The 16,591-nt window shown below is 50.1% G+C and overlaps 1 protein-coding gene across 6 annotated transcripts in view; it reads left to right on the top strand.

Annotated features, from left to right (window-relative positions):
• RBM33 (RNA binding motif protein 33) overlaps positions 1 to 7,255 on the top strand; it is a 117,843-nt gene extending 110,588 nt beyond the window's left edge. For all 6 annotated transcript variants that reach the window (XM_028489520.2, XM_055084723.1, XM_028489519.2 and 3 more), the window contains 2 exons: positions 5,189 to 5,277; positions 5,524 to 7,255. In XM_028489520.2, the coding sequence (XP_028345321.1) occupies positions 5,189 to 5,277; positions 5,524 to 5,572 (138 nt within the window). In that variant the 3' untranslated portion in view covers positions 5,573 to 7,255. The remainder of the gene's footprint in view (positions 1 to 5,188; positions 5,278 to 5,523) is intronic.
• The last annotated feature ends 9,336 nt before the right edge of the window (positions 7,256 to 16,591 follow it).

The following is a 16,591-nucleotide window of genomic DNA, read 5'->3' as shown; positions in this document are numbered from 1 at the left end:
CCATGTGATAAGACACGGGCTCTTACCTGTAGGGCACGTTTGTACAAGATGAAGGTGAGTGTGGAAGAGGAGGGCCTCAGAATGTCTTTAAACCGTATCAGAGCAGAAAGAACAGCACTTACACCGTGGACACAAGGAAGCCCGAACATAGGAATCGAGGAAAAAACAGAATCGGCATCAAAAAAGACCACACACGCTGCGATGATTAGTGAAATACGAACAGGCACGGGAGTAGTCGTTGGTTTCCACGAGAAGCAGCGTGTGATGGAGCAGCCTGAGACGCCGCCCCGTCACCAGCGAGAGGGTCCAGTGGGCTGTGCACAGAAAAGGGTCCCGAATGAAGGGGTCCTGCGCCATGGTGTCCGAGGACTGGCTTGAGGAGCCCGACTGCGAGGCCGGGGAGGAAAAGATTTAATGGGCATAGGCCGGCTGCCACCAACACGTGCAGGTGCTGTCGCGTGAGAAAGGAGGACCTCGTGCGTGTCCCTCGATGGTTCCCAAGCTGTCCCTGGAGGCCGGGCCCACCCGAGGGTGTCTTATCAGGTCTGGCGTGGAGCCCGAGAGAGTAGATTTCTAATGATTGATCAGTGGGGCTCTTGTTTGAGCAATTTCACTTGTTTAAAACAACTAATATCAATATCATTTTGGGCTTTAGGTTGATTCCTGAAGGTGCTGGGAACTGTTGGCCAGAGTGGGAGAATAGTTTAATGGATTTTCAGGACTGCAGAATCATTTCAGAATCCCCTTCACGTTCATATGAGGATATAAGTATACATATAGCTGATTCACTTTGTTATACAGCAGAAACTAACACAACAATGTAAAGCAGTTATACTCCAATAAAGATGTTAAAAAAAAAAAGAATCCCCTTAATATTGTAATTTATTAGTATACGTGGATATGAACACAAGCTCTTTCTAGAAAGGAAGAACTTTCCCTAATCAGGGAAAAAAACGGCCAAGGTTCTGAACAGCATGCACATTTTTCTGGGCTTAAATTGAAGGTTGTCACAGCTTTTCTACTGTTAATGTAGTGCCTTGTGGCAGTTCAGTCAAATGGCCCTGAATGGGATGGCTGAATATAAACAAAGGAAGCGACCAACTAAAGGAGGTTTTTTTTTTGTGGTTTTTTTTTTTTTTTTTTTTTTTTTGCGGTACGTGGGCCTCTCACCGTCGTGGCCTCTCGTTGCGGAGCACAGGCTCCGGACGCGCAGGCTCAGCGGCCATGGCTCACGGGCCCAGCCGCTCCGCGGCATGTGGGATCCTCCCAGACCGGGGCACGAACCCGTGTCCCCTGCATCGGCAGGCGGACTCCCAACCACTGCGCCACCAGGGAAGCCCTAAAGGAGTATTTTAACTGGTATTTTGCTACTTATAGTAGCACAGTTATTCTCAAATTTTCTGCAGATGTCGTGTCTCTGAAAAATGAGAAGTATATCAGGGTGGGCGTGGGCAAGTTAGCCTGTCTCTCCGTGGGCCAGTACCGTATTTGTGGGGGAGATGGGGCGGGGTCAGAGTGAGTGTGTAGACTGGAGACAAAGTTTAACTCTTCGTTCATTCTGGGTGAATTGAAGTGTTTAATTATTTGGAAATGGGCTATGATTAGCAGAAGCACATATTTTCCAAGTAGAAGCTGGTGATCATAATAAGTTCTTAGCTTATTAGTGGACAGTGTCTTTTCTTCTCTTCCCAATACAGTGATCGCTAATACTTGTCATTTTGGTAGATCAGAAATGGTTGAATATTGACAGTTTTAGCAATTCAATGTTATATCTGAAAATAGGTCTTGCCACAGCGGAGGGAGGCCCGCATACCACAAAAAAAAAAAAAGAAAAAAAAAGAAAATAGGTCTTGTTTTTTGGAAAAGGGTGCAAAAATGTCAAAAAAGGGGAACAGACAGAAAACAAATTTTAAGACTGTTCTTATTACTTTTGTTGACTATTGAGAACCAACTCCTTCCTGTGACTTAAAAATTTCATTGAGGGACCTCCCTGGTGGTCCAGTGGTTAACAATCCATCTTGAAATGCAGGGGACGCAGGTTCCATCCCTGGTCGGGGAACTAAGATCCCACGTGCCACGGGGCAACTAAGCCTGCGTGCCACAACTGGAGAGGAGCCCGTGCGCCTCAACGAAAGATCCTGCATGCCGCAACTAAGACCTGACGCAGCCAATAAATATTTTTTAAAAAAAAGAATTTCATTGAAAGTTTATGCTCTCTTAATTGATACCTTCTCAATCAAATTGAGCTTTAAACCATTTAAAGATAAGCGTATCTTCTTGCCTCTTACCGTATAAATTGGTAAATGGTAAAGAGGAAGCTTCATGCCTTCATTCCACATTGTGAAGTCACCCAGAGGAAATGACATCTAGACATGCGTTTTCTCAAAAGAAGACCATAGTATTTTCAAAATCCAGATTCCATCTGTGAATTGTAGAGTGTGGATAATTATTTGCGGTATCATAACAAATTAGTTTTTTCTTGTCTGTTCCTGATTGAGCGATTTTTGTAGTTTTGGACAAAATAAGTTTAGGTAAGTTCTTCTAAGTCTTGTGGTAAGAACTGCCACAGTGCTGGCAGCAGTTAGCATGAAGCTGTGCCTACACCCCAGCGCCCTCGAGCACTGCAGCCATGTGGCCGGAAAAGGAAAAGGGTGCCTGAGGCGCCCGAGATGGAATCAGAAAGCAGGGCCTGGTGGGAGGTTCTGCTGCAGTGCTTGGGTTGGACTTGTGACTTGAAGCAGGCTCTTACCCACATTCTTCTCTGGCCTCCTCTGGTGGTGACAGGACAGCACGGCATTTTCTCTTCAGGAGCAGTTCCAGAAGAGCTTCAACCACTGGAGATCGTTCAAGGATGAGGCAAGGCACAGAGTGGGCGTGAGCCGAAAGCTGCGGCTGGCAGAGAAAACAGGTCTTTGTCAAGTAACAAAAGTGGAATTTGAGAGGCCAGAAAAGCCACATGCTGACAATATGTCCAAGAGAAATTAATTGATGGCGTTAATTAAAGACCAAGTTGCTGAGCTTTACTTGTCCAGTTAACTTAATGATAAGTGAAATCATCAAGAAAAATCTTCTGTGTCTGGTTTTTATATCTGAAAGAAGAGGAAAACTCTGGTATTTACCACACTGGTTTCAGAAAACCAGGCAGACAGAGCTCACTGCTGCCTAGTGGCTGCCTCTGTCACCTCTGGGCCTGGTCCTTGCACTGGTCCGGGTCTGGTTGGTGATGTGCCCCCAGACTATCTGACTGCTCCTCCGAGGGTAGTCTGTGTGTAAACCTTAGTGCCATGTAATGTGGAGACTTGAAACTCTTCATTTCTGTGTGAAGCACTGAAACGCAACTTTTTGGAAAGTATTTTTTTTAGCGCTCTCCTGGTCATGTTTTACTCATGGGAGTTCTATGTTTACTAAAATGGAGAGAGCTTATTTCATATACAGTATACCTTTTTTGAACATATTTCAGGGAATTGATATTTTGGCTATGTGCTTTTGTTGTAGGTCTTTGAACAAAGGCTTTAAAATGAAACAGCCACGTGTGTGAACGCTTCTAAAGGGTTGTGTGTTACCATTAGTTATTTTTTCTGGCTGTTAAACGTCACTGGACAGAAGCCCAGGCACAGCAGACGGTTCCCTGCCACTGAGTCCTGTGCTGCTTCCTCAGGCTGTTGTGTCCCCGTGGTAGCAAGGCCCCCCTGCCACTTTGCTCATTGCCCCAGACACACATGGCAAGTCACCAAAATGCTTGAGAAGGATCAGACTCTGGAGAGTGGGACTGGCTGAGAAATCCGAATTCTCCTCCTGCCCATCCCTCCCAAATCCTAGAATCCTACATCCCCAGGCCTTGGGGAGGCACAAAGCTGCCCTTTGTCCTCAGGGCAAGTATGAGGGAGGACCAGGTGTAAGCTCACTGTCCCTGCACCAGTCTCTTCACTTGATGGATCCATCTTCTTCATGAACTCATTTGGTTTTTACTGCAAACAGTAGCCTCAAGAATGGTGGTTTCAAATCCTAAAGATTTAATTTTTTTTAAAAGTTTTTTTTGATGTGGACCATTTTTAAAGTCTTTATTGAGTTTCTTACAGTATTGCTTCTGTTTTATGTTTTGGTTTTTTTGGCCGCGAGGCATGTGGGATCTTAGCTCCCCAACCAGGGATCAAACCCACACCCGCTGCATTGGAAGGTGAAGGCTTAACCACTGGACCGCCAGGGAAGTCCCCTAAAGGTTTAGTTTAAGATGCCACTTCTCTCAGACTTTTTAAAGCACAAACCGTGACCAAATTGTGCTGATGGCTGCCACAGACACAGCTGCCCCTCACTGTGGCCCACCTACATATATGAAACCCTTAATTTACCCCAGTGGTAATTAGGAGGTAACTACCCACTCCGACCGTGGGGTCCCATTGCCTTACAGCAGTTCCTCCTTTATGATGAGTATTGTGCTTTTAAAAAGCTGATGGAGGGCCCCGTGGAAAATCACCTGACAGGAAGACGTGAAAGCAGAAAGTAACTCTCCAAGGACACCTGTCCTGGGCCTCCCCAAGAAGGTTTAGAGAGAAGATTGGGTGGCTGACGGGGCAAATGATGGAAGGTCTTTATATATATATATATATATATATATATATAATTTATTATTCTGGCTGCGTTGGGTCTTCGTTGCTACACACGGGCTTTCTCTAGTTGCGGCGAGCGGGGGCTACTCTTCGTTGTGGTGCGCGGGCTTCTCATTGCGGTGGCTTCTCTTGTTGCGGAGCATGGGCCCTAGGCGCGCGGGCTTCAGTAGCTGTGGCTCGTGGGCTTAGTTGCTCGTGGCATGTGGGATCTTCCCGGATCAGGGCTCGAACCTGTGTCCCCTGCATTGGCAGGCAGATTCTTAACCACTGCGCCACCAGGGAAGCCCCCATGATGGAAGGAAGGTCTTCACACCAAGCTGGGAGGATATGAATGAGTGCTGCTCAGGGCAGTGACTTACTGAAGCACTGTTTTTGGATAGATTATCTGGATAGATCACAAAAAGTTGCCAGGGAGGTAGAATTAGTTTGTTTTAGTGATCTAAGGGTCAGCCTGGACTCAAATTTTGCATTAACTCTGATGTAAATAAATAAATAAACAAATAAACAAATATATATATATGTATATGTATATTACACGCTATACAACAGGATTCTAAAGTATTTCTGTCATCTTCCTTCAGAGTTTACAGATGCTTCCCCAGCAGCGGAAAGCCATAGCCAAGTTCAAGGAACCCGCCCATGCATTAGCATTTCAGCAGAAGTTCCACAGGTAGCCTTGGGTTCCCTGGTGACAGGTGGGAGATGGGAGGGGTCCGTGCTGCCACCTGCTCTCTGTCTCTGCGGAGACGCACCAGGGGTGCAGAGGGGGCACGCCGCCTCCTTTGGTGACGTGGGTGGTTCCCCCTGGGTCTGTGTGGGTCTTCTCTTTCAGTCTCCGTGTTTTCTTCTACTTGATTAGGTGGCTGCAGATGTGCAGAGGTAGCTTAATGGTCATTGTTTCTTTAAATCCCCACAGGCATATGATAGATTTGTCCCACATAAACGTGGCCCTGATTGTTGAGTGATTTCTGGCAGGAGAGCCTGACTGTAACGCTGCACACGTGCTGTGGAATTTCTTCCCGGGAGCTGCCGCGCAGAGCCCCGCGAGCTTAGGTCTCTCCGTCCGCAGCCCTGCGTGGCTGTTGTCCGGAGCGCCCAGCGGCCCAGCACTGGTTCCAGAAGAGCTGACCTTACGGGACACGGCAGACTCGACTCGGTGTTAGATCGCTTCACTTTCTCTTGTCACCACGAAGAACTACAGGTTTCGCTTCCTTTTGTTTTCAAAGTGCTTACAATGCATGTAGACGTCGTTCCTCGTGATCTTATGTATGATCGATTACAGCGACTTAGAGTGAGTAAAGAACATTAACGTCACTAATTCTCAGTAGTTTTCACAGCAAAGAATATTTGATAATGGTTGCACTTATCTTCAGTGCAGGCTAGATGAGCATTTTCTCAACCAGCTTCACTTGCGTTACCGCCTCAGAAAGCCCTCAAAAGGCTCTTGTAAAAACGTAGGTTAAAATTCGGGTGATTATGATTGGCAGTTGCATATCCTGGAAAGCAGGGTATGAGGGTGGTTGGGAGTGGTGCCAATTGTGTGGCCGATTCTGCTTCTTGTAAATATTCCAAAAGCGCCAACTGTATGGTCCTGGTTCCAAAGGGAACGCCCTTTTTTATACTCGTCCTGGATGTGGCGGAAGTGCTGCCGGGCACCGTCACGCGCCCCCGGGCTGAGAGCAGGTGTCGGGACGCCCTCACCTCCAGCCCTCGCTGGGCTCCCTGCTAGGCGAGCTGCGTAGCATACCTGCCAGGTGAGGAGGGTAGGACAGCCTGAAGCGTTCGCAGGCCTCTTTTGTTTTTTCCTCTTTTTAAGTGCAGCCCCATGTGGCATATTCATGTCACCGGCTCTGTGACGCATATAGAACGTTCTTGGGCGACCTGTGATTCAGATTTTCTTTTTTGAAGGCCTTTTTGAGCAGAGGCTGCGCTGTCCTTCAGTGGACCTGAGAGCGAGGGGACCTTTGCGCTGGCTCGTCACTCTCCGTGGCGTGTGGCGCAGTGTGTCTGGGGGATGCTGGGTAGGCCCCTTCCGGTGAGAGACGCTTCCTCCCCTTAAAGCCATCTAGTAAAATTCATCCTGGGCAAACGTGGAAAGAGTGCCTCATTGTATTTCTGCTCGTGAAGGAGTCTCACTGTTTCGGATTGATTCTAACATGGACCTGAACTATTTGAGCGAATGATACCGGGGCATGCTCAGACTTTTTAGCTGTATTTTATACTTAAGATTTCCTGTGAGATTTATGAATGGAATTAAGGGAAACAGAAGCCTGTTACCACCGGTTAATGCGTCTGGTTAGCCCAGCGAGGACCAGATGTGAGCAGGAAGCCCCCTGCAGCAAGGCGTCCCTCCTCCTCAGCCTTCTCTTGGGAGCTAAGACACAGGTCATGTGAACTTGTGTCTTCTTATTTTCACAGTTAAAATTTTATATTACTTTTTCAAATTAAGTTACCAGAACCAGAGGAGAACATTTCAGACCCTGTGAGACTTTCTGTAGCATTGATTCCACTGTGGTACCGTGTGCTAGGAGTGAGCCGGAATGTGAAGGTGGGTGTTGATGGCTGCTCTTCAGAAGATTTTGGTTCCAGGGAACTATAGGCACTCGTAGAACATGCTAGAATACCCCCCCCCCCCCCCCCCCCCCCCCCCAGGGAACTATAGGCACTCGTAGAACATGCTAGAATACCCCCCCCCCCCCCCCCCCGCTCCCCAGCTGAGGTGCCTGGCCACCCGTGTTCCAGAAAGCCCCTGCCTAACCCTTGGGAGGTGGTGGTGTGTGGCAGCCTGGCCCCGGTGCTCCAGGGGAGCACCCAGATGGCCAGTGGCCACTGCCCCGTCCTCACAAGCAGTAGACACAGGTGTGTTCACAGGTTAGGAGCGTAGCTTCTGTGGCTCAGTCCACAGAGAGCTGCGTTGAAGTGGTGAGTTGGGTAGCATGCAGGCACCACATAGGAGAGATCCAGACCACTCCCCTGCCCTGGGCAGCAGGAAGGCTCACAGTTAATGGACTTATTTTTATCACCGAGGACTTAATGACGCAATGAGCTGAGTTTACAAAATTTTACCGCTTTTTGAAATAGTCTGAGTGTGTTGTGGCTTTGAAACTAAAAATCGGCATGTTGTCTCTGAAAAGTAGCCATTCAGGCATACCTTCTTCTAGTTAGTGGTAAGAAATGAATCCTATTTGGGCACCTTTGTTCAAGGCAGACCTCACGGCTACTTTAAGGTCTGTTTTTGTGTTGTCTGAGTCTGACAGGGGTGTCCCGGGACAGGTGTGTGTCTGTAACAGTCTACACACACAGAGAAGTAAGCTTTCTCTTGATAGAATGTTCTTGAAAGGCCAAGTCGAGCCGGGCCTTCCGGAAAGGACTGGTTAGAAAGGCTTCCCGCGGTCGCCTCCTTATGCACATGGCCCCTGGGCACGGGCTCTGTTAGTGCCAGCCAGGCCTGGGAACAAAGGCTTGGTTTCCTTGAGGGAAACTGGAAAAGGAAAGAAAGAAGCAGAATTAGAAAGGAACGTTATTTCCATTTTCGGTGCACTTCTCGCAGTGAAATCAGACCACCGTGAGCTGAACCCTCTTGGAAGATCTGCTGCAACCATTATCTTTATTCTTTCTTTATCATGCATTTAAAGGATATGCAGGAGCAGTTACCGTACCATGTAAATATGGATCCTAAAATTAAATGCTATTGGAAATGCTTTCAATTCAGCAGCATCTTAGCTATTTGTTAGTTCTTTTGTGTTGTCTTATCAAAGTTTAATGGATACAGTTCCATAATTGTTGATGTGTTTGTGTGTATATTCGATTTTTATAAAGATGGTAGTAAGTCAATACATTTATCCTGACCTGTGTATTATTTGTTCACAAAATCAAGAAGTCAGTAAATATCAGTACACCTCATAAGGCAAAGACAGTAGGTGACTGTGTGGACCTGAGGTGCTCTTTCTTTTTGCGCATTATCTTGTTTCGATCTTATGCTGTAATAGAAGTTCACTTAGCTACTTACCTGAGCATAACCTTGCACTACCGTTGGTCTGGCCACATTTGTTAAATTCTTATACTGATTTCCTTCTTAAGGAGAAATATCGTCTCTTTTTTCCAAAAGAAATATTGCGGGTTCCCCCCTTTCTGGACAGGCAGCATGCTAAGTAGGTGTCTGTGCCCTCTCCCCATCGGGGAGGGCGGGGGAGGGGATGGGGGGAGGGGAGGGGGGGGCCGTCATCATAACTATTTCTAATTGGGGATCTTCCTTCTCCTAATTTGTAAAGGTCCTGGATAAACAGTTGTTTATGCTTGTTGGTTCTGTAGCGTTTCTGAATTGTGACGGCTTAGATCCTGCACAAAAGGGTCTTTTTTTTTTTAAAGGGCATTTGGCTTAATTATGCAAACAGACTTGTTGCTGGAAGGAGGCTGGGAGAGGTGGCCCGGGTGAGGGACGAAGGAGCCTATAAGTGGGGCGAGGAGAGTTGTAGCCCGGAGGGGTGGTAACGAGGGTCCATCAGAGGCTTTATTCTAACACGCTGGCTCTGCGCAGGAGTCAGCTGGTCTGGTGGGGAGGCCCGCGGGCGGGTGGCGGGCACGGTGGGCTCGGTAGATGTCCGCTGGCGGCCCGGGCTGGAGGAGGGGCGTCCGCGCCAGGCCCAGCCCCTTGGGCTCAGTGGACTGCCGGGCTCTTGGACAGGAGGAGGCCTGGCTGGCTTGCGTGGAGGGTAGATGAGAACTGAGACTGTGTTGTTTTGAGAACCTGTCACTTTCTTTTTCCTTTTTGTTTTTTTTGTTTTTTGGGGGGTTTTTTTGTGGTTTTTTGGCTTCTGGTTTTTGTTTTGTTCTGTCTGGCTTTTGTTTTCTTATTTTTTTAAATTTCTTTGTTGTTTAATTGAAGGTAAGCTCAATGTGCTCGTCGTCCCCTCCTGGGGACGGTCAGGTTTTGGTCGAGGTCTGTGTGCAGAGCACCTAGAGCCGCTCTCGGGGGCTTCTGTCCTCCCTTCTGTCCCTTAGATCCTGGAGAGGCAGCGGGCCGCTTGTCCAGAAGTGCGTCCCGGCGGGCGTAGGCCCGCGCTGCCCTTGCTCTCCTGGTGCCTCTCCGGGCTTCGCGCATGCCCCAGTAGAGCCGCTTTAACTTTCCTGTAGTCAGCTAGAGGCGCCCCGCCCCGCCCCGTCCCCCCCAAGCCCAGCTCCTTTCTCTTTGTTGGGGGAGGGGGTGGGGTGCTTGAGAGGTATTATTGATTTTTTACAGGGTTTTAAGTAACAGAATTCTAAAAGGGGATTAACCCACGGGAGGGGGGGTGATGCAAAATAGGACCAGGAGATGCCCCCACCCCCCCCATGAAGGAAGCCACAGGAGTTTACATCGATAGAGGGAAAATTTAGATGTTCCATTGTATTTAATGAGCATTTTAATTAACCTTCTCAACTCTTCTTAAAACTTGTGAATGACGCATTATTTTGGACATTGGTAAACATGAACGCTCCAAAGGCAGTCGGCCTTGACTTCTATTAAATCCTAAGGATTTTGTGTAAGGTTTTTTACAACCTATTTAATTTTTCTCATTTAAAGTGCCCATGGTTTTGTGTGCTAGAACCAAACAAAACTCACTGATTCATATTGGATCCCAGGTATACCTTCTGGTAGCGTGTGGTTGGGAAGGATCATTGGTTTTACGTGTGTAGCCCGCCCTTGCTAGAGGAGGTGCGGAAAACCGTAACTCGCTCTTTCCTGTGCCGTGCTTTGGTAGGAAATCTTTTCATTAAGATGGGCAGGCAGAACAGGTATTTTTAGTGAGAAGTTGCTTTTTGCTTTTACTTCTTACCAGCTAAAATGTAAAAAGGCCTCCATGTTGGTGTTTTGTTTTACTAATTGTGAAAGGTATGTAGAAAAATACAGGCCTTTTAAAAAGGAACATGATGTAGTCTTTGAATTTTAATATTTTCCACAGAGTGGACAAACAGTTGTACTGTTTTAATATATTCTGTATTTAGTAATTTATATACTCTAGAAAGTAGACCTCTCCCTAGCATGATTTTCTTTTAAACTATTTTTCATTTTAAGGGCACGTAACGGAACCTGACTTTGAAAGGACTGTTTACATTGTGTGCACTCTGCAGTATTAGCGTATATAATTTATGTTTTTAAAGCAACACGCATGCATGCGACACACATTTATGCTGTTGACTGAAGAGCAGATAATCATTTGTTTTCGTAATTCAGCTTTGCTTTTCACAGGCATGGGATCCAGAATTGTTCTTCCTTCGTGAGGATTTTAACTCTAAGGCTTTAATTCCACTGTTTAATTTTCAGGTTCACCAACAACACAGCCTGAAATCTGATTTTTCTCCGCCCCGCCCCATTTTTGAGTTGGTTCTCTTTGCTGGGCTCCCCGTCTGGTCTTGCTGCCGCTGCTGAGCGTCCGGGCCGCGTCAGCCAGGCCTGCCGCGCTCCCTCCATCCCCCCCTCCCCCCCTCCCTCCTTCCCTCCTTCGGGGGTCTCCCTGCCAGACCCACCATCCGCCGTCCTCAGGCGCGACCCCTTCTTTCACTTGCCATTGCCGGCGTCCACTCTCTTCTCCTGCCGTCTCCCCTGGTGACGGCGCTCCTTCCTGGCTGCTCCGTCCAAGCGTTAACGTTTAGAATTCCGCTCTCAGTGCCATGAATATCTTTGTGCCGTGTCGACAACTCGATTACATCTAAACCTTTGCTTTGACAGGTTTTACTCACGGTTTGTCCTTCCAGGTCTTTGGTTGGCGAGAGTAACATCTGGATTCTGTTGTTTTGCAGTCCGACTCAGGGGCTGGGGCCCCGCGGAAGCCGGTGTCCTGCAGCCTGCGCCGGCCGTGCCATTAATCGCCCCTTCTCTGTTTTTATCCACTTTTGCAGGACCTCTTTTGCATGAGCTCAGTGTTAGTGGTAGCGTGCCTCCTCTTCCGCTGGGAGGCGGCGGCCTGTTTGACTTTGTTCCGCTCTCGCTGGCTGTGATCCTTCCTAACCTTACTGCTAACGCCGTGAGCTGGTCTGGGCCAGCTCGGCGTCGAGTCTGAAGCTGTGGCTATGGGGCGCGCGTTGGGAGTTGAGACATCAAGAGCTGAGCGAATTGCTTTCCTCTGGGTGACCTACTCCGTGCTTTCTACCAAACGCTACACACATTTGCGGGAAATGATGTTGCCTTGTTTTACCCCCTTTTTCACTTTGCTCTAATCACTGTGACAGCTTTATTGGGAATAGATGTGAAGAACAGTTGTGACATGGTTGGAAAAAATGTATTCTTGTGTGTATCATTTGTGTGATTCCATGCTGAGAAATATGTTTTGAACTGTATTGTAATTTGAAGGATGTGTTAATAAATATCTTGCAGTTTTTGCTTTTGTTCTGTAGCTTTTATTGTTTCTTGCACTCGGGTTCGGTCCGTTCCACGTCTTACCCGTGAGGACAGAGTGCACTGGGGCCGTCTCTCAGCGGCTGGGGGCTGTCCTCAGGCCTCCCAGCCCCGCCGCCTCTGCTCAGCGCTTGGCCTGGGACAGGTGTCTCATTCACGGAGGGTCCAGGTGACTGTCCTCCTCGCAGTCCGCGGCCTCATGAATCTGAACTGACCGAGCAGACAGCGTCATTGTGTATTTGGTTTGTTCGAAGTGGGAGACTTATATTCTCTTCTTTAATTTTTTAAAACATCACGAATAATCTGTACAGGTTTTCAAAGGAAATCTGTACTCCAGCACTAATCGTAACACGGAAAGTGGGGAAAATCGGTCGCCCATGCCTTTCTACCGCCATTCCCTGGAGGCATCCTCAGAGCTTTTCACGCTTCTACAGATTGCTCATAATTCATGGTCTATTTTGAAAACGTTAAAAAAAAAAATAAAGGTGCCCCCCCTACGCCCCGACACACACACACACACCAAACATTGTTAAAGGAAAAGCTTGAGGGGGAGAAAACCGGAGGTTCCCCCTCCCCCTTGCCGCCACGCTGTACGGGCCAGGAACCTGGGCTCCATCCACACACACCCGCCGCCTCACTGACAGAAATGAGGCTGGCTCTTAAAGGTAAGCCGTGGCTTAGCACTGCTCTCCCCATGGTAAGGGTGAGGAGCAGGGTCCCAGGTTTCAGGTAAGGAAGGGAGAAGGTGAGAAAGAAGGCTGGTTTAGGGGAACACAGAAGGAAGTGATGTATCACAGAGGTCGGTGCATCTAATCAATTTCTCAGATCTGATTTGGTGGAATTTTTAAACCTCAATCAGAATCGGAAACTACCTAGTGGTTAAAGTCAAAGCCATTTTTCTTCTATTTTAATCCATATTCCATGGATAAGTCATTCTTTTTCTAAAAGGCTGACCTTTGCGTTGAGTGACGGGATCTCAGGAAGATGGACTCAACACCTGGAGATGTCAGGTCGAAAGTGGGTTTCTCTGAATTGGGGGGGATTCCTTATGAATGGAGCTCCTTTGAAAGGAAGGCGCTTTCACGTCTCCAGCCCTTTGTACCCCCGCCCGGCCTGGAGAGGTCTGGGCGAGTATCCCTGCAAGGGCTGGAGGAGAGAGCGTGTGTCTCCGGCGGGTGGGAGCCTCCCCGCAGGCTTGGGAGGCGGGGAGGCACTCTGTGCGCTCCCATGACTCCTGTTGAAAAGGCTGCAGCGGTCTCCACAGTTCTCACCCAGCTCTCATCTGACAGGCTCTTTTACTCAACAGTGTATTTCCATATTTTGAAGGAAATTATTTATAGTCAAGTCTGAAGAGAAAAATAGGTCGTGAAAGAGTTCTCTAGGCGAGTACAGCGCTTAGGAATTGTGGCTCCAAGAAAGAGAGGTGCAGGAAGTAACATGTCTGCAGCTTGAGGTGTGGCTTCCAGATTTACGGAAGTGATGAGCACAGCAATTTTTCAGCTTCATGCTCAAAAATAACGTCTCCTCGCTCCACTTCTGGTGTCGCCTATAGACGGGGTGAGAGGCAGAGAGGTTTAAGTTAGATGCAAACCAGAAAATAAACCCTGAGCCTCCCACCAAGTACCTCTCCCTAACCTGCGTCCACACTTGTGCCTGGGTGCTAAAGGGGGGCAGGACGCGTCAGGGACCCTCGCGGACGGATCTCCCCCGCCTTGAGGTGAGACGGGTGGGCCCGGCCTAGGGACCGAGATCGGCGTGGGGAGAAGAGCAGAGGTTTGGCCGGAGGACAGCGCCCCCTGGGCCCCTGCGCTGGCGGCCAGCTCGGGAGGGGTCCTCGGGTCGACGCGGCTCGCGGGGGCCGGGCGGTGGGCGGTGGGCGCCGAGGGCCACGCGACCACGGGGAGGCCCTGCCCCTGCAGCTTCCAGCCGTGAGCGCCAGGCACCGGCCGGGGAGCACAGGGTGCAGGTCGCGGCACGGCCGGGTCGGCACCGCCACGGGACCCACCCCGCCCTGCGTCCTCCGCGATGCGGGTCCCAGCCCTCCTTCCCTCCTGAGCCGGCGGGCCAGGAAAGGCGGCTGCACCTCGGGTGCTCGGGTCTGCGTGACCGGGGACCCCTCTCTCCTCAGGGGTACTTGCCTGAGGCCCGAATCCTTGGACGAACCAGAGGTGGGACTCTACCGCCCACTGACCACTGTGCATGCCATCTCCCCAGGCTCACCAGCCTCCCCCATGGTCACACACACATCCCCCCACCCCCCAGCCCCCGGCGCCACGCCCTCCAGGTTTCTCTCCCCCATTTCTTTGGTCGTTACTCTTAGGAAATGTCATTCCCACAACGTGATATTAGATGGAGACTCGGTCGCTTGCCTTCCTCTGCCCTCAGCTGCCCCCATCCACCCCTTGCCGGCCACCGGCTCATGGCCAGAAATATCCCCCGTGGCCTGTGTGGACACCTCCTGGACTCCAGATCCGCTGGCGCCCCGACTAGCAGGTCTCCACGCCGCCGGGGTCTCCACACCTCAGCCCTGCCTCTTTTGCCTGCTTGTCCCCTAACGTCGGTTTTCTGGCTGCCGCTGGGAACCAGCTCCTTGAGCTCTTTGGACTCCCTCGCGTTTGTTCTCGTCCTGCTTTGATGCTCCCTGGGCAAGACCCTAGTCCTCCAGGACACTTGACTCGCGCCCCAGCTGTGACCCCGGCTGGAAAGACGGGCAGCCACACTGCCTGTCCTACTCTGAATTCACAGCTGTAGACCTCAGAGGTGAGCCCCACGTGCAGCCGGGAAACCCTACTGTGTGTATCTCCCGATCAGGTCAGAGCCGCGCTTACGGGAGCGTTTTCACATCTCCTCCTCTCTTCCGCGTCAGCAGCCTCTCCCCGCTCCCATTTCATCACCACCACAGGGGCGCTCAGAAGAGGACTCCCACATCCCCTCCCCACCAAAGCCCCAAGCTGCCTTCAGGTGCCCTGCGTGAACCCCCGGCCCCTGCTACGGGAGGCGGGCGTCCTCGCTCCTGTGCCAGACCGGCATCCCGGCTGCGCCGCCTCCCGCCCCCTCACCGAAGGCCCCGGCACCGGCAGCTACCTCTTCTCACCCCCGGATTTTTTCTTCTGTACTGGACCTTTCCTGTTAGCCACAAACATGCAGCAATATCCTCCACTTAAAAAAGAATCCTCCCTTGGCCGCATAACCACTTTTGGTGACCAGCGCATACTTCTTTCCCCCTTTTGGTAAAACTCACTGAAAGAGTTATCTTTTCTTGCTGCCTCCGTATTCTCTTTTAAAAATTCTCTCTTGAATCCACACCAGTCTGGCTTTTGAACCCAACGTTCCCCCAAAACTTCTCTTGCTAGGAATGTTCCTGGTGCCCATGTCACCGAATTCCAGGATCAAGCCTCAGGACCCCTCAGTCGGTCGGCGTGTGTAAAGCAGTTGACTTCCCCTGGTGTCCAGGACACCGCCTTCTCTTCGTTTTCATCCTACCTCACCGGAACCTGCTTCTTGGTCTCCAGGTGGGGTCCTCCTCACTTCCTGTCGGCTAAAGGTTGGAGCCCTTGGACCTCTCCCTTTCTCAGTCCACACACACTCCCTACGTGGCCTCGGGCAATTCAGTAGCTTTCAAGAGCAGCAGTAGGTCACTGAGTCCCATGGACTTTCCCATCCCCCTGTGGACTTTCTCCTGAACCCCGGACTCGAACCTTCGCTCCTCCCGAGATGTTCAGTAGGCAGCTCACACCTAATCCAGCTGAACTCTTGATCCCTTCCCTTCTCTCCCCATCTCAGGAAGTGGCAGCTCCTTTCTTAAGGATGCTCAGGCCCCAAACTTTGGAGCCATCCTTGCCTCCCCTTCCCCCCTAACGCACCACCCACACTCAGCAAGCCCTGTCCTCCAAGTGTATCCGGAATCTCACCACTTGTGGCTCCACAGCTGCCACCCCAGTGAAAGCCACCAGCCTCTCACCTGGAAGGCCGGCCTGGTCTCCAGACTGATTTCCCTGCATCCACTCTTAACCTTCTACGGCCTGTTACCAAACATCGGCTGGAATCATCTTACTTAAGATGTAAGTCAGGTGACATCACTCCTCTGCTGGGAATGCGCCGGTGATTCCTCGTCTTCCTCAGGCTAAAGTCAGAATCCCCACAACAGCCTACCAGGCCTTGGGTCCCCTGACCCCCATCAGACTAGCTCATCTCACACCCTTCCGCTCACTCGGCCCGAGCAACACTGGCTGCCCTGCCCTTTCTTGATAAGCCGAGCAGGATTCCACTTGCTGTGTCCCCGCCCTAGGATGCTCCGCCCCTGGATGTTTTCCTGGCCTTCTCCGTGCACACTCTCAGGCCTTTGCTCTCTGTCAAAGCGACCACTCTCTAAATAATCTCCCCGTTCCCTTGCTACCATTATCTTCTCTCTCCTTATACTACTTTATTCTCCTGGGAGTTTTTACCCTGGTCTCTTCCTTCTTAGCATGTCCAGTAATTTTGGATTGTATATTGGACATTTTGGACACATCATTTTGGGAATCTGGAATTTGTCGTCCTGATTTAAAGGATGTTCATTTTTGCTCTGGAAGGCAGCCAATCTCATGGAGGGTTGGCACGAGCCTTTGAGACG

This window comes from Physeter macrocephalus, chromosome 5, assembly GCF_002837175.3.
Source record: "Physeter macrocephalus isolate SW-GA chromosome 5, ASM283717v5, whole genome shotgun sequence".
Lineage (NCBI taxonomy): Eukaryota > Metazoa > Chordata > Mammalia > Artiodactyla > Physeteridae > Physeter > Physeter macrocephalus.
This window is presented reverse-complemented; position numbering and strand designations above follow the sequence as displayed.